Consider the following 24,589-nt stretch of genomic DNA (forward strand, 5'->3'; position numbering starts at 1 on the left):
ATTGCTCCAGACCATCTTGAGTTGCATCAGACAGGGCGATCACATGACATCGATCAACTTGAAGGAGGTGTACTTGCACGTCCCCATTCACCCAGCGCATCACCAGTTCTTGATATTCCAGTTTGCAGACCATTATTACCAGTACAGGGCCCTTCCCTTCGGCCTCTCATCGGCCCCAAGGACATTCACAAAGCTCCTGGCCGCAGTTGCAGCGAATCTCTGATCCTGATCTGTATGACTCATCTGCTACCTGGACGACATACTTCTACTGTTGTCAACCTCACCATTCGCACCCTCGAACGGCTTTTCCGTCAACTGGGAGAAAAGTCACCTGACTCCAACCTCCAGAATTCAACATCTGGGCACGGTGATCGACTCCAACATTTGCAAAGTCTTCCTCATGCAGCAACGAGCGGACAGCATAATCTCCCTTGCACGATGCATCAGGACATCAAGGTCAGCCTCCATCGTGACTCAATCCCAGATGGTCGCCAGCAAAGCTCGTCCACAATATAAATTGGCTGGATCTCAGGGTGGCCAGGTTGGCGCTTCGCCACTTCGGCCAGCATGTCGAGGGCGCACACGTACTAATACTGATGGACAACATTGCCACCAAAACATACGTAAACCATCAGGGTGGCACTTGACCGAAGACCCTGATGTTGGAGGCAGAGGCCCTCGGGCATTGGGCCGAACGCCACCTCGGGTCACTGAAGGCGGATCACATCTCAGGGGAGGAGAACGTAACTGCAGACTGGCTGAGCAGATTGATGATCAGCAACTCGGAATGGCGATTTCATCCATCTCTTTTTCACCAACTGTCCGAGAGATTCGGCCTTCTGGCAATAGATCTGTTTGCCAGTCCGTCGAACACGCAGCTTCCCCGATTCTTTTCGCAATTCTAGAGCTCTGGAGCGGAAGGGGTGGACGCCCTTTGATGCCGCTGGCCTCCAAATCTTTACGCCTTCCTGCCTCTCAACCTCATTCCTTAGGTGATCAAGAAGATCCTATTGGAAGGTGCCGAGGTGCTGCTGGTCGCACCTCATTGGCTGAGACAATCCTGGTTCGCCGACCTTGTCGAACTGTCAGTGACCAAATGCTGGCGCATTCCTCAAGAGCAGATCTCCCTCAGCCAGGGGGCCATTCAGCACCTGGACCCTCAACGGCTCCAGTTGGCCATCTGGCACTTGAGGGGAACCTCATGAGGCAAGACAATTTCTCGGACAAGGTCATTCATACCATCCAGGCATCCAGACGTCCCTCCACGGTGCGCATCTATGACGCGGCCTGGACTGCCTTTTCATCCTGGTGCCTATCGCGTCAAATTGTCGCCACTGCAACAACTATTCCACAAATTCTTGACTTCCTTCAGGACAGATTGGACAAAGGTCTTGTCCCTAACACCCTTCAGAGGCAGACGTCCGCATTGGTCACCATCTTGTCCAGAGACGACTCTACTCCACTCAGCAGACACTCCAGGGTTCGCAGCTTCCTGAAGGGAGCTAACAACTTATATCCCCCGACTGTCCACCGGTACCCGACTTGGGACCTGGCAGTTGTTCTGCAGACATTGACCTCTGCTCCATTTGAACCACTTCGTTCCATCACCTTACGCCACTTATCATTTAAGACTGCCTTTCTAATTGCAATCACTTTGGTTCGCAGAATCTCTGAATTGGCGGTTCTTTCTGTCAGAGAGGACCTCTGCGTTGTGCATCCGGATAGATTCATTCTTCGTCTTTACCTTTCCTTCCTCCCAAAAGTTAACTCCTTGTTTCACAGGTCACAGGAGGTGATTCTCCTGGATTTTTGCCTGTATCCCAGACATCTCAGGGAGCGAATTTGGCACAAGCTGGACATAAGACGGGCAATACGCATAGACAGGAAAAGGATAGCCTTTTCCGCAAGTCCGAATCCTTGGTTTCCTTCCACCCCGCCTCGATGGGCAGGAAGGTTTCCTCCTTGACTATTGGACATTGGCTGCATGCCTGCATAAAGCTGGCCTACGAACATCAGGCCTGGCCAGTTCCTTCTCACATCACCGCCCACTCCACGAGAAGCACCACGACCACAGCTGCATGGGCAACGCAGGCGCCCATCAAGGAAATATGCAGGGCAGCTACTTAGACCTCGCCGTCCCCGTTTATTCGTAACTACAAATTGGACTCCTTTGCAGCTTTGGAGGCCTCCTTTGGGAGAAGAATCCTGCAGCAGGTCCTGCCAGCTCCAGACCAATGAAATTCCTCTGCTTCCCACCCTAGGAGTATATAGCTTGGGTATGTCCCATACTTGGACACTCTAAGCAGCGCCTAGGACAATGACCATTGGCTTACCTGAATGGTCGTTCTCTAGGCGCTGCAGGAGTGTCCAACCCCACCCTGGGGTAATCTGGCGGAGCCAAGTCACCTCTCCTGACAACATAGTTCACCTTCTTATGACATATTTCTGGACTCCACATCATCGTTTTTCAAACTGACCTCCAAGGGGAGCTGGAGGCGTGGCTACACTAAAGATTTAAACTCAGTCCTTGGGCAGCAAGCTGGAGTTAACCCATGCTTGGACACTCCCGCAGCGCCTAGAGAACGACCATCCAGGTAAGCCAACGGTCATTCCCCTCCTACACCCACCAAACATGCCCATCAAGCCATGCCACACCCACCAAGCCACAGAACCAGTAGTAAAAAAAATTAAATCCCACCACCGATACCTTGTATAATAACGTCATCCATACCTACAGATGTGGTGAATTAAACAACAAAATGTTTCCAGAAGATACTTTTCTATAGATGCTAGTGTTTTGAAGAATCCAGGACAAAAATAAGAAAACACTGTAATAAAAAATGTATATGAGACAAATTGCTAATAATACCATAACATCCAAAAGAAAATCCTGTTTTTCTACCTGGACTTTTCACCGGAATTGTATCTTCCTAAAGCTTTAATCATCAAATTGTATTAGACTAAAACAATTATTACTATCAGCCATCTCAGCATGTCTGAAAAGCAGGAGCTGAATCTAAATTACAATTAGGCAGGTGTCAAATGGTCATGCCTGTAACAGTTTTTCATGTTCACTCAGCACATAGATGCAGTGTTCCGCTATTAATCATTAAACAAGTAATTGATTGATGCTTTGTATATTATAGCAGATACAAACTCAAATAAGAATTCTGTTCATACGTTTGTTTCACCAGATAATTGGAAGTTCAACCAATCCAATTCACTACAATCCATTTTTGGTTTACAGTTCCCTCTGAATGTCCATGTAATTGGGTTATTTTTCATTACTGCTTTTGGTATTAAGTCTAATCATCTTTTTGTAACTTACTGTGCTTTGGAACATTCATTTTTCAAAGCAGTCATGCTAATGAAAGGTATTTGGCAAGGAGGATTCCATTTTATACTGACATTGCCACTGTTCTAGATTACTTCAGGGTTGGCCAGCCAAAGATGCACAAAAAAATCTTTGATCATATCTACCACCCTTTGAATGCCTATGGTGAGGAGGAGCTACCTAGGGTCACTTTTTAAACACTGCCAGAAACATCTCAAAAGATATGTTAGAGTTGCTAGTCGTACGAAAAAGTAGTTATAGAAGCATGTTTTCAGTTGAAAAAAAATAGAATTCTATGAGAAGTGTTCATTTTACCTTGCTATTTTAGAATACATTCTTATGAAAGAACTATTCTGTTTCTGGGGAATCTTAGGAGAAGAGTTGTTCATTTTCTTTAAGCCTAATATTATTTTAAATTATATTCTGAATTATCATTAATATTTCAAAGATAAGTGACATAAAGGGCTATTTAAAATTTCTAGTTAGAATTTGAAAAAACGTGAGATGAATAAGTTAACCTCTTTTTTATGTGGAATGGGGCAACTTGCTATGGCGAGCTTCCACGGCCAACTCTCTACGGGACAACTTGCCGTAACCGACTTGTTGCGGGACAACTATCCGGAGGACAACTCAACAAATACAAACTTAAATTAATTTCAACAGAACTGTGGCCCGTAATAATTAAATAAAGTTACAATTATTTTGACAACAACATGGTCACCAATAGTAAAAGCAACTGAAGGAAATGATTAATACAACATTGAATTGTCCTCCAGCCAGTTGTCCCGTGGAGAGTTGGCTGCGGTGAATTGTCCTACAGTAAATTGGCCATGGCAAGTTGTTCTAGAGCCTCTATATGTGCATTCATGGATTTTTCAATACTTCCGAAAACAAATCTCTGAAAAGATACTCTTCAGTTGGAAGTATAAAAAAGAATATTGTCATGGGTTCAATTAGCTGCAGATTTAGTTGTTCTGCAACTGGACTAAGCAGTGTGGAAGTTAGTTTCAAAGTAGAGTGAATATTGCCTATATTTTCCTATCCAAAAATCCACATAAGAATTGTGCCTGGAAAGCTATACACATGGCATTAATGAGATTGAAAAAGAGCTTAAATTTGGCATCTAACATTAAGGAAACATTGACTGTATGAACAAAGAATAAAAAGGTAAATTGAGTACAATAACCAAAACCAGTTATACGGTTATAAAAGCAAGAGGGAAGTATATGCAAAAGTTCCCAAAGTTCTGAGACATTAAGCATTGTAAGTAATCAGAGAGCCGGGTGTTATGAGATTGTGTGAATGTTATAGGAAGGATGGATGGATGAATCGAGGAATAGGTGGGTGGGTGGAAAGGTGGATGTGTAGGATGGAGAGAGAAACAGATTGATTTCTATATTGTGTGAAAGTTATATCTACACATGTACTTTTTTTGGCTGGCATGTCATATTTGGAAGCTTCTGCTATAAGCAAATTCCTAAATACTGTTCAGAGTTGGTTGTATTCATTATCAAGATTTATTTGTATGTCTAGTGTGAAATCTAATAGCAAGATCTGCCTGTTCCTACTCATAGTATTAATGGAAGAAATCCGATACTTCAACAGCTTTAATAATGATTACATATCACTTTGAAACCCATTAAGTATACATCAAATCACCTGTGCCTTATCAGGACCAGGTTTTCAGCAAGTGGACCAGATGGACCAGTAAGTTCAGCTGCCTGGATCAAGATAGACCAGCTAGCTCAGCAAGTGGGGCAGAGTCTACTATAACCAGTGGTCGCTTTATCAGTTTTGGCCCAAGATTTGTCAGCTGCTGGAACAGCAACTTTCTGATGCTATGTGCTCATCTGCTACCTGATAAATATGGTGGGAATCCTGACAAATTTGTTACCTTTCTGAATTCTAGATTTCTATAAACTTCAAGATTTTTTCCATGAATCAGTCTCAGATGTTATATGCAATTAGTCTAATAATGAAAGACAAATGCAAAATAGCCATAGTTGCAAAATTGGCACCTCCTATTTTAGTGCAGAACAACATAGGCTTGGACAACTGCATCAATTTTATGACACTCATAAGGGCTAACTTTAATGATTCAATCAAACAAGAGGCTCCCAGTTGTTGAAACTATCATCTCTGACAGAGTAAGTGCCAGGTGAGAGAATACCACTGACTTTATGCTGTTAACTCAGGGTTCAACTATAATGAAAGAACCTTAAGAGACCATTTAAAAGAGCAATTGTCAGGTGAAATATGGGACTCATTTATCAGGACATTTGAGGATTTCTAGATCTGTTTGGCTATAGATGGGAGACTTAAGTTGTGATAAGAGTACAAGAGGGTTAAAGAAGATGTCACTGTTCTTCTGACTGTGTTTCCTCCATCACCCCCATTCACATGTATATGCCACAGATTTGAGAAGTTGAATCCATGAAGCTGAGAACTGAGTTTCATCATCTGTCTGAGAAAACTTGCATTGAGCCACAAAAGGCTTGCATTTTTATTATGAAGAATCTGACCATGTAATGCCGTCCAAAGCCTCTTTCCTTCCAGAGCATCAATAGAAGAATGTATTGGGTTCAAATGAATAACCCACATATTCATTAGGATAATGAAACCTTTGCTGCTTTGTCACACAAAGTTCACAGCCGGCAAGGCCTCAAATATCCATGCAATCTGTTCCACAATAATCTTGCTTGGCAAAAAAAAAAAGGAGCAAAGAGGAAAGTGCAACACCCACTCACCCCCATTTGTTCTCATTCCTGAAAATCAGAGCCCCATGAAAAATCACAATTTGATATCAAATATAGAGATAGCACACCTAAAAGTATTTATTGATGAAGAGTTTACAGAAAGGCTTCATTTGCCCATCTTCTTCCTTCCCCCTTCCAGTGTTTATATCATTTTTACTAATAAGGATAGTTTCCCATATAGTTGTCCTTGATTATTGGCTTTGAACTCTACAACAATTAAGGATAATTATCTTCTTCACCTTATTTGACTGAAGGAAGTTAACATTTTAACTCAAGGAGATAAATGTTTAGCTGATTTTTATTCTTATTACTTGAACAGTGAGAGTTGCATATGTGAAGTGGTCAGCTACATAAATTGAACAAAAAAGAAATAAACAGCCAGCAATGTATAGATTTGTTAAATATACCATCAGTGTTCATGTAATTTATGACCAATTTTCATAAATTTTGGGTAAGTTTTAATAGTGTGTTTGGACAGTTTGCTCATTGATTCTGAGAATCTTGCTGTCAATACTGGAGCCTTCAGGTAATTTTTCAGTGGCTTTGTGATTATAGTCTCTACTATAAATTAAAGGCTTTGATATACCTGTGCTGGATTATTTGGGGTACTATAGTTCCTCAAAACAAATCCAGATGGACCTGGCTAAGTAGAGCTCTTTATATTTTGGAAGCAAATGTCTCTTCGCTGTCAAGATCAAGAAAACAGCAAAAGATCCATTAAGTAGAGAAAAAGGGAGGAAAAAACTTAGAATTTAAACCAGGAGCAAAGTGTGTGTGTTTGCATGTGCATGATCTGTAACAATTTCTGTTTTCTGTAGCATGTAAATTATATGTATATTGCTTCTTGTTTACAATAAAAAAATCTTCTTTAACTATGTCATATATGTAAGGCTTCTCTTATACCAGATTTCTTAATATTGGGTTAATATTGGGTTTCTAGAATATCACGTTTTATCCCCGCTTCTTGTGAAGTCCTGGACAAGAATATTCTGAAGTTAGTTGATAAGAATTCTGTTTGTTTATACTTCATGTTACACATTTTATTACCATAGAACTACCGTGTTGTGATGTGTTACTAAAATTAAACTAACATTTATTGATAAATTTAATATTTACTTAGTTACTATGTCACTAGTGGTATATTTGAGTCAATTAGTTTACTATTTACATAACATGGATAGAATTTAAAATGAAATATATTCACCTTGGTTCTTCACAGATGGTACTAGACAGGAAGAAGCCGAAGAGGAACTTAGTGAGGAAGAGCATTGGTTTGGGAACTCTTCAGAAACCCCATCAGAAGCATCTTATGGAGAAGTCCAGGAGAACTTCAAATTATCCTTTGAGGACAGGATCCAAGAGCAATCCACATCTCCAGACACTTCTTTGGGGAGCGGGACTCCTAGTAGCAACACATTGGAATTGGTGGCTGTTGAGAATGAGGCCATAAGAGATGTATTACAGAACAGGGAACATCTGTCTTCTAGCGTATCTTCTTCTATTTGTGATGATGATAATCCTGGGTCAAACAAGCCATTGAGTAGTAATTTGAGACGTCTGCTGGAGGCTGGTTCTCTCAAGCTAGACACAACTATCACAGTTAATGGCCGGGTTGAGTCGCCAGTAAATCTTGGCTCAAATATCTCTTTTTCTCCAGCTACACATCATGCCCAGCAGCTAAGTGTCCTTGCAAGAAAGCTAGCTGAAAAACAGGAACAAAACGATCAGTATGGCCCAAACACAGGTTTCATATGGAATCAAGGCAAATGGTTGCCTAACTCAATGCCCTCTTGCAGCTTGTCTCCAGATTCAGCCATCCTAAAATTGAAAGCCGCTGCCAATGCAGTCCTTCAGGACAAGTCTCTTTCTCGGATTGAAGATCCAACAATAAGGTTTGAAACCTTCCCCTCACCATTTAGTTCTCAATCAGCAAGCTCCACCTTAGCTGCATTATCAAAGAAGGTCAGTGAAAGAAGCATGACTCCTGGGCAGGACCATTCACCTCCCGCAAATTCTTTCCTTTCTCTCACCTCAATGACTTCTTCAGCAGCCCTACTCAAGGAGGTGGCTGCAAGAGCTGCAGGCAGCCTTTTGGCTGAAAAGAAAAAGTCACTGATTGTAGAAGATCCCCTGCAGCTTTCAGACATGAAGCAAGAGAAATTAATTCCACCACAGTCTTTGGAACTATTGTTACTCCCAGCCCCTAAAGGAAGAGCTTCTAAAACCACAAATTCAGGTAGGAGTTCTCATTTTGCTCTAAGTTCTCTATACTTCTTCATCTCTGTTTCATTTACATTATACAGAAAATATTACTAAACAGAAAACAGCAAAAATACTGTATTCACAACAAACACTCCAGCATCTTGATGTCTGAAAGGGAACTATTGTTTCAAATAGTTTTTGTATTAGGGACAAAAAAACGTATCAGGAAAATCCTGTATGAAATTTAATAGGGGAACTCAAATAACTTTATGTTTTACAGTACAGAATATTATGTTTTAAAGAGACAATTTATCAGATTGTTTTGCCCTAACAACATGCTATTTCTGCTTTATTTTCTCACACTTATATGGTTTTCTACAATGCATTGTGCCCAAAAGCATGCTAGCCACTCATGAAGCTTGCAAACATACTAGGCCATGCCCATCACTGTCGGCCACACTGCATTTTTGACCATTTGAATTTTCCAAGTGAGCTTCAAGTATTGCTATGTAGTGGAGCATATTGCCATGAGGTAACCAGAGCAGTAACAACTGCCTAAGCAGCCTTTCAATCCAGAAAGGGCATAACTGCTACAAAAATGATGATGTACGAAGTGTTTCTTTTTTATAAATTTCATTGAAAGGTTTTTACATAAATAAAAGGTAAGCAGGTAAAGATAAAAGAAAAAAAATGCTAAAAACAGAGAGAGATAAAAAAGAAAAGTTAAAGGAGCAGCTTCTGATCATCTTTACAGCAGTTAGAAATAAACATTCTATCATTCCCCCCATTAGACCTACATTATATACTCCCCCCCATTTAATGCATTTTAAATCCAGAAATAATCAGCTCATTTTCTTTCCATTTTCAGCAAAAATGTCCACAAAAAGATTTCTAGTCTTTTATAAAATACTTATTGTTTTGTTCCTAATCTAACAGTCCACTTCTCTATTGTGGGAACTTCTGTGTTCTCCCATCTTTGTACATATAGGAGCATGTATGTAAAGTCAGTTTTCCACGAGTTCTTTCTAATTGTCTAAATCCTAATTTTAAAATATGGTTTCATATGATATTAATTTTTATAAATGTATTGCATCATTGTATGCATTTGTTTCCAGTCCTTTTTTTTTGCTTTTTCACATGTCCAGCATGCATGATAAAATGTCCCTTCATGTTTCATATTTCCAAAGTAATTAGTCCCTTTATACATCTGGGAAAATTTCTCCAATGACCTGTATCTCTGGTTCATCATTCTATAACAATTCTCTTTTAAATTATAGGACGGTGTTAATTCTAAACTTTTTAACTACTTCCTCTCTTATTAAAACCAAAGTTCTTCCCCATGTTGTCATACACCCTTGAACCTATTTTTTCTTTAGCAATCATGTGCTCAACATTTATACATAATTCATTTTCAAATTTATTTTATGATATATATCTGGAATCTTTAAATACATATTAATCTTTCTCTTAATTGTGCATGTGAAAACCATTGACAATTAAATCCCTCTGCAGTCAATTATTTTCTCAATTTCCACTTATGTTCTCCATTTTCCTGTACTAGCAAATCTTGATATATTAACTATTTTCCTTGCCCATTGTCTCTATACAATAAAATACTTGTGCTGATGCACTTAAGCTTATATATTGCTCTATAGTGCTTTACAGCACTCTGAACGGTTTACAGTGTTGACATTTTGTCATCAACAATCTGGGTTGTCATTTTACTCATCTCAGAATGATGGAAGGCTGAGCCAACCTTGAGCTGTCGAGATCAAACTCCAAACTGGGCAGAGTTAGCCTGAAATACTGCATTCTAACCAGTGTGCCACCAGGGCTCAGCTTCCTCAAGAGTTACCAACTCAAACTCATCCCAGGTCACTTCACAAGTTGGAGTTGTTGGTTAACTTGACCAGCTGGAATCTAAGAGTGGTTCTAAGCAATTTTATCTGCCAGATATTCAGAATATATTGCAAGTAGCCCTACAGATTTTCTGACCTGTCTTTTCCAGCAGGGACTGAGTTAACCTAAAGTGGGTTATTGGATAGCTATTCCCATATGCAGTAGGGTGGAGAAATACTTGCCTTTTGGTGCCCTTGTTGCCATGAGATAATTCTAGATGTTTGATCAGACTTGCTCCCAATCTTCCTCAAGGGATGCTTAAGCATTTCTTTTGGTGCTTCATCTCCTGAAGCTCCTCAGTTAACCAAGAGCCACCCACCCATTCCAAGCAACAGTTAAGTGTTGGCTAAACTATCCATTACATCTTCAGGAAATACCTTAACTGCCTCTGGGTCCATCAGTTGTCTGGGACATGCCAATCATTGGCTTTATCTCAGAGGGGTGAGATGTATGATATACCTTTAAACACGAGATACCTGCTAGCGCCTCAAATAGAAATACAGATCATGTTCATGGCAAAGATGAATTATGGTATCATCATACTAAAGGGGAAAATAGAATTTTGTAGAGTATGCTCTATAGCAGTGATGGCGAACCTATGGCACGCGTTCCACAGGTGGCACGCATAGCCATTTGTCAGGGCACACGAGGTCGTGCCCTGTCAGCTGGCCAGCACGCATGCGCGCGCTGGCCAGCTGTGTTCACCCTTTTTTAAAGCCATTTTTCGCCCTCCCCAGGCTGCAGAGGCTTTATAGGAGCCTGGGGAGGGCGAAAACAGCCTCCCTGCCCCCCGGACGCCCTCCAGAGGCATCAGGGAAGCCTCCGGACAGTCCCTGAAGCTTTCGGAGCGCTCAAAACACTCGGAGAATCATTTTGAGTGCTCCGAAGGCTTCAGGGACCATCCGGAGGCTTCCCTGAAGCCTTCGGAATGCTTAAAACGACCCTCCGAGCAAACCGGACGGTCCCTGAAGCCTTCGGAGCGCTCAAAACGATCCTCCGAGCAACTTCCGGTTTGCTCGGAGGATCGTTTTGAGCGCTCCGAAGGCTTCAGGGACTGTCCGGAGGCTTCCCTGACACCTCCGGAGGGCGTCTGGGGGTGGGCGCGGGAGGCTGTTATCACCCTCCCCAGGCTCCAGAGGCTTTATAGGAGAAAAAAGCATGTAAAAATGGGGGGTCGCGCCTATAATGCGCGCATGCGCACTAGGGGTCGTGCATTGCATTATGGGTGCGGCACGCCCACACACCACCACCCTACGCTCCCCCCACTTATGGCACGTGAGCCAAAACGGTTCGCCATCACTGCTCTATAGAATCCATTTATCTCATTTTACTCTGAATAATACTCCCTTATTTAAATAGAAGGTAAAACTGTTAAGCAATAAATATATGGAATAATAATATAATAAATAATGGAAAAAGGTGAACATATTCTAATGTCTTCCATAAAGTATGAATTTATTCCTTCTTATGATTCAGATTGTTTTAACATTTAATTGTTTAACATTGTTTTCATAAAATTTTAGATATATTGTTTGGTGTTATTGTGAAAAGGGAAAATTTTAAAGAAATTTCTCCAGAATTTATTTTTTAAAGTTAGTATGCTGATTACACAAAGGAATGATTTTTGAGCATTGCCAGTTTAAGTCTGGTCTGCTATACAAACATTTTAATAACCATAACTTTTTTCCCCAAGATTAGCAAGAAAGTGGATTGCCACAGACTTTTGGACATCCTGCATAAATCTTGGAAAAACATGTATGAAAGTAATAAAATCTGACATCCTGCAGTGAAATCTGATAATCTATATTGACAAGATGAAACAGTACCATCCATAATGTATAATATATGTAATGTTTTTACCCTGTTAAGATGACTTTATACAGGCTAAATGTAATAGGTAAAACAAAATATAATCAAACATAATGAAAAAAGAAGGTCAAGCAAAACATATGGCATTCCAGGTACTATGAGATTCCCATTATCTCTCAGTATTATTCTAAATTCTAAAAAGGGCTAATGGAAATTGAAGAACTTCTGAAAGACTACGTTTTAAGGATACAAAAAGGAATATTTCATGATCCATAAGCTAACCATTAAAAATTGGCATAGCTTTCATAAAAAACCATTTTTTAAATGCAAACTGTCCACATTATGCTATTTGCACAAAGACCCAAACAGCTTTCAGAGATAACAAGATTGTGCCCCTGGCCCCTTCCAAATTGTTCACTGTTCCACCTGTTGCAATTATTTCTACATTTGCATAAACGGTGGCACTCAAGTCAACAGGAAGTCATGTCACGAGCACAGCTGAAGAGAGCGTTTGTTGCTCCTTTAAAACCACGTTCCCTTTCACTTTAGCAGGGTATTAGGAGGGTTTTATTCATTTTTGGTATATTTTGTGTTTTTTACTCATAAAAAATTGATAATGTTTTTGGAAAAATATATGGAAGAATTGGAACTTATGATTTAAGAATTACTGTCTGTAAAAGAGGTGAGATGCTGCTGTTGAAACACATAATGCTCTGTAACAGTCAATCTGTTACAAAGATATACAACTTGAAGGAACATGTCATAGATATGCATCTATTGGAAAAAACTGTTAGAAACTGAACTGGAAGGTGGTGGGCTCGTAGGCACTGACAATCACTCTTCTTAGCCACCTTCCAGTGGTAGACGGGGACACCCTAGCCCACAGTGAGGAAGGCTGAAAAGAGACAAAGAGAGCCTCCGATCTACAGAAAGAAGCTGTCCCTTTTAGGTAGATTCTTAGGGCCCTATGGACATCTAACCTATGCCTCCCTATCCCTACATGGCCACAGACAGAAGTCCGGAAGGACCACCTCCTGAAATCTATGGCAAAGGGAATTGACCTTTGGTAGGAAAGTTGGGTCTAAACGTAGGACCACTCTGTTATCGTGAAAGGTGCAGAAGTCAGGCCAGGAAGATAGTGCTCCGAGATGCGCCTGGCTTAAGTGACCGCCACTAAGAAGGCCACCTTAAGTGTGAGGAACTGAAGTGAGACAGAACTAAGTGGTTTAAACGGTTCGCCCACTAGGGCCTGCAGAACTGTAGGGAGATCCCAGGAGGGAAATCTATGAACCACAGGGGGCCGCAGGTTGGAAGTCCCTTTTTGGAAACGTATGATGACTGGCTGCTGGACTAAGGGAGGAAGATGACTGTCCCTTAGGACCATGGATAATGCTGCCACTTGGCAACGGAGCATGCTGTGAGACAGGCCTCTCTCGAGTCCATCCTGCAGAAACTCCAGGACCTGGGGTAGGGGTGCTGATATGGGATCAATGCCAGACCCCACGCACCACCCAGCAAACACCGACCAAGTCGTGTTGTAGATGTGTGATGTCGAGGGCCTTCTGGCCACCTCGATGGTCGAAATGTTGGTTGTCCTCAGGATCCACCTTTCAAGTGCCTGGCAATCCACTGGGGCTCTGGATGGACTACGATCCCCTGGCACAGGATAATCCAATTCCGAGGAATTCTTCACGGTGGAGACACTGACAAGTGGACAAGGTCCGCAAACCAGCCCTCCTGGGCCAATGTGGAGCTACCAGTACCACTTCCGTCCCTTCTATCTCTAGCTTCCTGATGACTCCAGGAAGGAGTGGGAGGGGAGATGTAGAGAAGGCCTGGCAGCCAGCGCCATCCGAGGGCGTCTGTGTCCTCTGCTCCCAGGAACCGGGAGATGAATCAGGGCAGCTGGGCGTTTTCCAGTGTCGCAAAGAGGTGCACCTCTGGCATCCCGAACCTCTGATAGATCCTCCGGAACAGCTCAGGTTGCAACTGCTACTCCCTGTGGTCCACTATGGCCCTGCTGAGCCAGTTGGCCTGTAGGTTCGCCATCCCTGAGATATGCTCCGCCATGATCGACGCCAGGTGCTGCTCCTCTCATGTGCTCAGCTTTTGGGACTTGATCCATAAGGCTTTGGAGTGGGTGCCCCCCCTGACAATTGACTTGGGCCTTTACCGCCGCATTGTCTGTTAGGAGGAGCACGTGCTGCCCCCTCAGGCGGTCTTTGAAGTGATGGAGTGCTAGACGGGCCACCTTGCACTCAAGCCAGTTGATGTTGTGGAGGAGATCAGTCTCCGTCCACCGGCCCTGTGCCAACTGGTTCTTCAGCACCGCTCCCCAGCTGTAGAGACTTGTGCCTGTGGTGAGTGTGAAGTGTGGCAGGTCCCAAATCTCAGATCCCTCGTTCAGAGCAGGGGACAGCCACTAGCGCAGGGATTGAAGAACTTGAGATGAGACCCACACCAGTGCTGTGGATGCGCTGGTGCCCCGGCGCGGAATCAACACCCATTGCAGGGTTCTGGCGTGCAAGCGAGCCCAAGGCATGATGCAAATACAGGAAATCATCTTCCCTAGGAGGCTGGACAACAGGAAGACTGACACCGACTGCGCTTGACGGACATCAGCTGGACGAGGCTATCTCACCGATCTGGCGACAGGAAGGCTTGTCCCTGCACAGTGTCGATGATTACCCCCATGTGCTGAAGACTTGTGACGGGTTACAGATGACTCTTTTGAAAATTCACTGAGAAGCCCAGATATTGCAATGTCTGGACCGTCAGTTGCAGATCTTGCCATGCCTGGGCTGCAGGTGTTGCTTGAACCAGGATATCGTCCAAGTAGCACTGGATCCTCACTGGAACGGCCCGAAGGTAAGCCGCAACTTTATGAAGGTCCTGTTCACCAACCCTATACCAAATGGGAGCGCTCTGTATTGGTAATGCATGCCTGCATATGAAAATCTGAGAAATTTCCTATGATCTGGGAGGATCATGATATACAAGTATGCCTGGGTAAGGTCAATAGAAGCTAGGTAGTCTCACTTCCTAATGCCTGCTAGAATCAATTTTAATGATGACATCTTGAATCTATGGTTCACTAGATGACAGTTAAGGGATTTTAGGTCTAAAATCCCCCTCCAATCCCCCGAACCCTTGAGAACCACAAAAAGTTTGGAGTATGACCCCAACCCCTTTTCTGCATCCGGAACCGGTTCTATTGCATGAATATCAAGGAGGTGTGAGATGGTGGTTCTCATAAGCTTACACTTCTCCTTGACATTGGAGATTGGGAACACCCTAAAACAGTGATGGCAAATCTTTTTTGGCTGATGTGCCAAAAGTAGGGGGAACACAGGAGGGGCATGTGTCGGCGTGCCACACCCATAATGCTATGTGCATGAAACTGCCCCCAGGTGCCCACGCGTGCGTGCAATCAGCAACACTCCCCCACTTTTGCCATGATTTTTTTCGCCTTCCCCAGGCTCCAGAGGCTTTCTAGAAACCTGGGGAGGACGAAAACAGCCTCCGACACCCTCTGGAGGCCTCAAGAGCTTCCCTGAAGCCTCCTGAGGGCAAAAAAATGGATCTACAGGAAACCCGGAAGTTCAGGAATGGTGATTTCTGGTTTGCCCGTAGGGGCGGTTTTTTGCCCTTTGGAGGCTTCAGGGAAGCCTCCCGAGGGTGAAAAATGTCCTCAAAAGAAGGCCGAAGTCAGCTGGTCAGCACACGCATGCATGCTGGCCAGCTGACAGGGCAACGCCTTGCGTGTCATGACAAATGGCTCCGCATGCCACATGTGGCACGCGTGCCACAGGTTCGCCATCGCAGCTCTAAAACAATTTGGGGGGAAGAAGAATTCGAGCCTAGGCCCTTCATGCACCGTGCTAAGTATCAAGGTGTCCCTGGTGACCGCTGCCCAGGATCCCGCAAAGATTGCAAGGTGACTGCCAATGGGAGGATCCCAGAAGGAATCACTTCCCCCTGCAGAAGGCTCAGCCGCCGTCCCCTCGAAAGGACCTCCTAATTTGGGATTGATATTGGGGCTGATACTGAGACTGGTATCTACATCTATCCCTGTTGAAACCCCTATCCGCCTGCCTATCCGAGTGGGGCTGATAATACCTCTGAGATGGAGCCTCCGATCTGTGGTAGTAGGGCATCGGCTGCTGCTCCGAATGCTTGGTGGCAGAAGTGGGAACTACTTTTTGGGGGTCCTTAATATGGGTTCAAGGGACTCCCAAATAAGGATCCCCCTGAATAAGGCGCTGCCGCTAACTTCCACTTGGATTTTGCATCCGCCTGCCAGTTGTGCAACCATACAAGTTTCCTGATGGCAACTGATGAAGACAAAGCCCAGGACGCAAATGACACCACTGTAAGGGTGGCATCCGAGAACTGAGTCGCGGCCAGCAGCTTATTAAAATTCTGCTGGAGGAGGACATCCTGCAGGGAAATTGTTTCCTGTATTTGTTGTAGCCACAACAGAGGGGTTCTATTAAGGAATGAAGCATCAGGGGCAGCTTTTATGCCCCAAGCATCCAATTGGAAATTCTTCTGGAGGGTCAGCTCTGCCTTAAGGTTGTCCACTATGTCACCCACCACTAGGGCGGAGGACATCGCAAGCGTCGCCACTGGCGCATGGACGGTTGGGACCTGCAGAATCTGAGAAAAGGCCTGATCATTGTTATAGAACCTGCAGTCGTTCCCTCCCGGATTTGGAAATATCCCAGGACGGGCTCAATGGTTCTTCCCCACCTCCGAAAATAACTGGGGGGCAGGAATCTTCTTGTCCTGTTAGGGCTGAGAAAAGAGTGTACCGCCCCGAACCAGTTGGGATGGTTGGGACACTGGAGCCTGGTTGGGTGGAACCTGGACAGCTGTCTCCAGGCTAGTGGTTGCTCATGCCTTACGAAGGAGGAACTTAAAAAGTGAGGGAGGAAAACAACCCAAAAAGGCAGGTGTCAGCGTTCCAAATATCATGCAGAATTAAATCATTGTCCAAGGCAAAGTAGTCCTTAAAACTCCAATTTAATAAGACAGGCATGTTGGCATTATGCTGTTGAAATTTCAACTCTAAGGTACATCCGGTGAATTCCCCAAGTTAAAAGTTCATCATCTATCCCCACACCCCATAATTCATCACATGGTCCAATCTTCATCTTCCACGCTGGCATGTACACCCCTCTTCTTCCGGCCAGGTGTCGAGGTGCAGAGACAAAAGACGACCTTGAGCTTCTAAGAAATCCATAACAATACATTCCACAATCCTACTCCTTTCTATTCCCCCCTCCCAACTACTATACCAATGAAACAGCATAATATATATGTTTTAATTATGTGACAGGCCAAAGATCCTAAAAGGAACAGAATTACAGGCCTGACAGCAGGAGGATCCAGTTTAGAGGACTCCTCATCCTCCGATAAATCAAGATTCCTCTGTGGCTTCTCCCCCAGCAAGGAACCTTCACTAGCCACAGAAGATGAAACAAGCCTAGAATCCAGGGAAACTGGGGCCTACCTGATGTGATTCGATCTATGCCCCTTGCTCCCAGCCTGTTTAGTTGGTTCCTTGTCCTTCTGGCGTAGGCCTGAGGCAATACCATGTGATATAGCCTGCGCAATGATATGCTGCATGCGTTCAGGAATGCCCTGCATAAAATCCCCAGGAGGAGATTCATCCCTAGAGACTAGGGACCCCTGGGGAGCCAAAGGCACATGTGGGACCATATCAGCCATGGTAGCTGTGAAACAGCCGAAAGGATCCCCCTGCAGCTCCCCCATATCTCTCCCAGACAGAGGGGAGATAAAGAAATTTCCATTCCCCTCCTGGAACATGGGGTAGGGAGGAGGAGGAGAAGCCGCCTGCCCCCTATTGGGAGACCTGGACCTAGTGGGAGATGAGCTGATGCTTTGTGCTGCAATGGCCAACTGTCTCATCCCTGGCTACTCTCTTCTCCTAGGCCTTCTTCCTGCATTGTTCGTCCCTCTCCACTGCTCTGGATTGGTGCTGAACAGCAGGCGCCCTGCCTCTCTTGCTCTTGGCCTTAGCCTTCCTAGGAGGGCTGCACTGGCTCTGGGTGCTAGAGGGACCTGCCTCCTTTGCAGGGCTGTTGTTGGCCATGACCCGGCCCTCTACGCAGCTTGCAGTGCTCCAAACAGTAATTCAGGACTGTGGCAGCCTTCCGCGTCTCTATCTCTTCGCAATCGGCTTCCTCAGCAAGTTCAAAGCGATCGGCTTACCTCCAAGCTGATTGCAAAGTACTCCACGTGGCGGTCGCTTAAAATAGCCGCCATGAGGTGGTAGGGCTGCCAGTGCTCTAAAATGGCCACACATCAAGTTGCAGGGTTTCCAACACTCCACTGTTCATTCTTGTCGGTAGGAAAAGGCAGACGGTCTGTTTGAAAGAGCCTCACAACCTCCACTAGTCCAGGGGATTCCTCAGCTCCAAGAAGTCAAAGGAGGCAAGGAAATTCTCCCTTGAGGTAAGGAGACCCCCACAGACCAGGAGGCTGCGTTATACGGCCCTTATAGAAAGCTCCCAATTTCATTTAAAATAGCCAATTAATCCAATTTTCTGTAAATAGTCCAGTTAAAATCCAAAGACAGAGAAATAATTCAGAAGTGGAGCCAAGGGAAAAATAATCCTCTCTTGGAACAGACTGAGTTAAACGGGGGCCAAGGAAGAGGAGAGTCAGAGGCGTGGCTTCAGAATTATTGCCTCAGTCTCTGGACCAATCAGGGCATAAGCTGTCTGAGCTGACCAATCATGCCTGAGCTGTCCTGAATCCATGGAGAATGGAAGGATTTATTGATGATTTCTCGATTTGCCAATTGAAATGGTTAAATATGGGAAGAACTGAACTACGTAATGTAATACTAAAGGTGATGGAGTGATATTAACTCTATTTGTAATTGCTGTACAGAACATCAGAGGTTGCTTCTTTAATTATCTTTTTTTTATTAATATGCACTTTTTCTTTTCTTTAAAAGGTTTTGTTTTTAATTATTTTGTTACCTTTCCTTGTGATATTGTCCCAGATTGAAAGAACACTCACCAGGTGATCTAGCTTCTCTTTGTAGCTCTAAATATGTACTCAGAAATAGGGTTTGGGTCAAATCCAATGTCCTTCAGGCAGACTCTGCTTCAGAACGAGAGCTTGATGTTTCAGAACGAGAGCTTGATGTTTTTTCCTTGGTTCCTGGCCCTTTATTTGCAATTCACTGACAGATTCTCCTCTTGGCATCCTCATGAGGAGGAGCCTTAGGAGCACATGTGGGCAACTTTTTGGTTTCTATCCAGAAAAACTCTGCTTTATTTTATTTATTTTATTTTATTTATTATTCATATTTATAGACCGCCCCCTCTCCCGAAAGGGACTCGGGGCGGTGTACAGTCACTAAAATACGTTATAAAATACATGCAAAACAGTTAAATAATTAAATAAGTAGGTAGGTGGAGGAGGTTGCAAGACTGTACATGGAATAATAAATATTAAATATAGTATATAGCATAATAAAAACTTTTAAAACCCCAAACCCAATTAAAATGAATAAATCCCCGGGAGGTAAAACTAAGAAAGTGCCAGGCCAGCTGATTGAAATAGGTGAGTCTTTAACTTTTGCCGGAAGGAACGGAGGTCGGTGGTAGTTCGAATGTCAGGGGGGAGGTCATTCCAGAGGGTTGGGCCCATCACAGAGAAGGATCTACTCCTAGGTGTCGCCCGCTGGCATTGACCAGCAGACGGCACCAGGAGGAGCCCCTCTCTGTGTGAGCGGATAGGCCGCAGGGACGTGTGTGGTAGGATGCGATCCTGCAGGTAACTAGGCCCACTGCCACGGAGCGCTTTAAAGATGGTGATCAATACCTTGAAACGCACCCGAAAGGCCACAGGTAGCCAGTGCAGCTCGCGCAGGAGAGGTGTTACGTGGGAGTAACGTGTACTTCCCATAATAACCCGCGCGGCTGCGTTCTGAACTAGCTGCAGTCTCCGGATGCGTCCCAAGGGAAGCCCCATGTAGAGAGCATTGCAGTAGTCCAGGCGAGACGTCACCAGCGCATGAGTGACCGTGCGCAGGGCACTCCGGTCCAGTAGGGGGCGCAATTGGCGCACCAGGCGAACCTGGTGGAACGCCCCCCTCGCCACGGCTGCCACATGGTCCTCCATTGACAGCCGGGCATCAAGGAGGACGCCCAAATTGCGCGCCCGCTCCACAGGGGACAATTGTTCGCCCCCTATGGCCAGCGATGGAGTCAGCTGGCTGAACCGAGGCGCCGGTAACCACAGCCACTCGGTCTTGGAGGGGTTGAGTTTAAGTCTGTTGTCCCCCATCCAGACCCCGACGGCTTCCAAACACCGGGACATCACTTCGACAACCTCGTTGGGGTGGTTTGGGGTTGAAATATACAGCTGAGTATCATCAGCGTAAAGATGGTACTCAACCCCAAAACCACGGATGATCTCACCCAGCGGCTTCACATATGCGTTGAACAGGAGAGGCGAGAGGACCGACCCCTGTGGCACCCCACAAGTGAGTGGCCTCAGGGACGATCTCTGCCCCCCTGTCAACACACATTGCTTCCGGTCGGAGAGGTAGGAGCCGAACCACCGCAAAACGGTGCCTCCGACTCCCATCCCCTCCAACCGGCGCAATAGGATACCATGGTCGATGGTATCAAAAGCCGCCGAGAGGTCTAATAGGACCAGGATAGAGGAGCAGCCCCTATCTCTGGCCCTCCAGAGATCATCGACCAACGCGACCAAGGCTGTCTCAGTGCTGTGCCCGGGTCGGAAGCCGGACTGGCGTGGGTCTAGATAGTCGGATTCGTCTAGGTGTCGCGGGAGCTGCTGCGCCACCACATTCTCGACAACCTTCGCCAGAAAGGGAAGGTTGGAGACTGGACGATAGTTAGCTAGCTCCGTTGGGTCGAGCGCAGGCCTCTTGAGCAAGGGTCTCACCACCGCCTCTTTCAAGGCGGTTGGTAAGTATCCCTCACTCAGTGAGGCGCTCACCAGGCCCAGGAGCCAGCCTCGTGTCACCTCCCAGGCTGCCAGTACCAGCCAGGAGGGGCACGGGTCCGTTAAACAAGTGGTGGGTCGCAGCCGTCCACGCAGCCTGTCCAAATCCTCGGGGGCAACAGAGTCAAACTCCTCCCAGAATGGTCTCTCAAGACTCGCTGTTGGCGGCTCGTCTGGTCCACTGACGGAGGTCCACCCGCTCCGGATCTGATCGATTTTGTCCTGAAGATATTCCCCAAACTCCTCTGCTCTACCCTGTAAGGGTGTCTCCCGCGCCCCCTGCGATAAGAGGGAGCGAGTCACCCTAAACAGGGCGGCAGGGCGGTTATCCGCGGACGCAATAAGAGCAGCACAATGTCTACGTTTGGCCGCTCTTATTGCCACAAGGTAAGTCCGCAAATAGGCTCTTACCTGTGTTCGGTCAGATTCGGAGCGCGAGGATCTCCACCTGCTCTCTAGACGTCTCCTGTGGCGCTTCATCACCCTGAGCTCCTCAGTAAACCAAGGAGCCCGGGTGGGTCGATGCCGCAGGAGAGGTCGCAACGGCGCAACCCGGTCCAAGGCCCCAGTCGTCGCCCTATTCCAGGCAGTCACTAGGTCCTCGGAACGGGAGCGGGACAAGGCTACAGGTATTGGCCCAAGCTCCGTCAGGAATCTATCAGATTCCATCAGGTGCCTGGGGCGGTACCAGTTTATAGAGTCTGGTTCCGCCTCCTCGCGGTGGGGGATAGCGCCAGGGAAGTCCAGCCGGAGGGATGAGTGGTCTGACCATGACAGGGGCGTGATAACTAACTGGTCTGGGCTTGCTGCCAGGTCACTGATCTTGGCCTCAGCATCATCACTATTCTTTCAAGATGCATCAACTCGCCATTTTTCCCACCCGGAAGAGTGTGTGTGTGTGTGTGTGTGTGTGGCTTCTATATATTTTTCTTTAAATAACTATTTATTAACTGAGTGTGTGTTTGATTGCAAACGATTGTGACCCTGATTGCACTATATCAGGGGTGTCCAAACTTGGGAACTTTAAGACTTGTGGACTTCAACTCCCAGAATTCCCCAGCCAGCATGGCTGGCTGGGGAATTCTGAGAGTTGAAGTCCACAAGTCTTAAAGTTCCCAAGTTTGGACACCCCTGCACTATGTGAATGAATTGCAACCAACCATTCAGTCAGCATGCTCTGTCCCTCCATGAAGCCTCTCTTTGTAATCACTCTTACATGTAAGACTAGTACAGTACTCTTGCACTGAACTGCAGTCACCTGTGAGACATGACAAAATTAGAGGAAAAATAGAGCTTTTAGGAAAACTGCTATATGGAGGTCCAAGTAGAATATACCTTTTGTGTTTCATAAGTGGGGCTCTGTTCATGGAGTCTGTAAGGAGCTGCCCCAAGTACTTGGTTTATAGCTGATAGATGGCTCTACTTTAGTTGTCTATTATAGCATATACCCATTAGTAGATGGCTTTCTCCTCACTTTCATAAATCATCTCAGGTTTCAGGGTAATCAAACCTGAACTACGAGACCATGAGTAAAGCTCTCAAAAGCTTTCAGATCTAGATTGTAAAGTCAGGCATGTCTAAAGGTTATGAAATAAGAAATTATGAGGTTATATGATATGTTTTTCATATTGGCAAGATACAAGGCTGTGGAAATCTTTTCAAATGGGTCTTTCAAAATGCATATAGTGAGCGCGATGCATTGCTCTTTGAATTGTTAAAGCAAGCTGTGTCTTTTTCCGATCTTGTGCAGCTGTTTACATATGCTGAAACACCTTAAGAGTGGCTTGAAATAAGACAAGCTTAACTACAGGTGGTCCCCAATTTATTACCATGATTGAGCCCAAAATATCTGTGAGCAGGACAGTTGTTAAATGAATTTTGCCCCATTTTATGATCTTTCTTGCCACAGTTGTTAAGTGAATAACTGCAGCTGTTAAGTTAGTAACATGATTGTTAAATGAATTGGGCTTTTCCATTGATTTTTTTATTTTATTTATTTATTGAATTTATATTGCCGCCTATGCGCCAATGGCGACTCAGAAGATTGCAAAAGATGAGCACATGATCCCAGGGATATTACAACTGTTGTGAGTCAGTTGTCAAGCATCTGAATTTTTGTCACATGATCACGGGGATGCTGCAATGATCATAAATGTGGAAAGACTCTCATAAGTCACTTTTTTCAATTTGTAACTTTGGTCACTAAATGAACTTTTGTTAAGTTGAGGACTACCTGTGTTTCAAAAGTGTGTCTGTCAGAGTTCCAGGAAACAGTCCCAATAAAATAAAACTTCAAGACCTGAAGTTCCTCCCAAGTTCCAATTTATTAGAGATGTCATGTTGGCACATCTGGGAAAATCCAAATCTGAAAGCTTCCAGGTTTTCCCTACCCAGTTGAAATTTCACAGCCCTTGCCCCACACCCACAAGTTTATCACATGGTCCAATCCAATACTCCAATGCAACTGAAGACAATCTTCAATCACTCCCATCCAGATGCAGGCACGTGTCCTTGATTCCCAGAAGAAAGAATGTTGTTACGGCTAAAATTCTACCACTCCAAGCAAACCCCCTCCCAAATTCCCAGGCTAACATATGTGGCAGTCAGGAAGCTGCAAAAAGGGGAAAAAATGGCTTCCAAAACTGACAGTGCCTTTACATGCTCTCATGCATTACTTTCAAATTATTAGTATAGATTTACTGGAAGGCTGTGTCTAGTATTGCCTAATGATTTCCATGTGTGTATGTGGTATTTGTGTGTGTACATATACTCATACACATATTCATACATAGAGAACTAACTTTGTGGGGGTTGCTTAATATATTTTTAATATATTATTATGCATACGAATTTAGGTGAGTTTTATACAGGTGAAACTTGAAAAATTCGAATATCGTGCAAAAGTTCATTTATTTCAGTAATGCAACTTAAAAGGTGAAACTAATATATGAGATATGACTCATTACAGGCAAAGCAAGATAGTTCAAGCCGTGATTTGTCATAATTGTGATAATTATAGCATACAGCTCATGAAAACCCCAAATCCACCACCTCAGAAAATTAGAATATTACATGCAATCAATAAAACAAGGATTGTACATAGAACAATATTGGACCTCTGAAAAGTATAAGCATGCATATGTACTCAGTACTTGGTTTGGGTCCCTTTTGCAGCAATTACTGCCTCAATGCGGCGTGGCATGGAAGCTATCAGCCTGTGGCACTGCTAAGGTGTTATGGAAGACCAGGATGCTTCCATAACGGCCTTCAGCTCTTCTGCATTGTTCAGTCTCATGTCTCTCATCTTTCTCTTGGCAATGCCCCATAGATTCTCTATGGGGTTGAGGTCAGACGAGTTTGCTGGCCAATCAAGCACAGTAATCCCACAGTCATTGAACCAGGTTTTGGTGCTTTTGGCAGTATGGGCAGCTGGAAAATGAAGTCAGCATCCCTATAAAGCTGTTCTCTTCCGGGTTCCGGTGCTCTGGCACGCGACACTCCAGTTTCAGCATTGGGTGCCAAAAATTTGAGCCATCACTGGTGCTATTGCTATTGATTCCAGAACAATAGAACT

At 44.7% G+C, this 24,589-nt stretch overlaps 1 protein-coding gene across 5 annotated transcripts in view; it reads left to right on the plus strand.

Annotated features, from left to right (window-relative positions):
• ZNF827 (zinc finger protein 827) overlaps positions 1-24,589 on the plus strand; it is a 136,254-nt gene that overhangs the window by 40,921 nt on the left and 70,744 nt on the right. For all 5 annotated transcript variants that reach the window (XM_081959338.1, XM_081959339.1, XM_081959340.1 and 2 more), the window contains exon 2: positions 7,310-8,326. In XM_081959338.1, coding sequence (XP_081815464.1) covers positions 7,310-8,326 — 1,017 coding nt within the window. The remainder of the gene's footprint in view (positions 1-7,309; positions 8,327-24,589) is intronic.

The sequence above is a fragment of the Natrix helvetica genome (genome assembly GCF_964273705.1).
Source record: "Natrix helvetica genome assembly, chromosome: 7".
NCBI classification, from domain to species: domain Eukaryota; kingdom Metazoa; phylum Chordata; class Lepidosauria; order Squamata; family Natricidae; genus Natrix; species Natrix helvetica.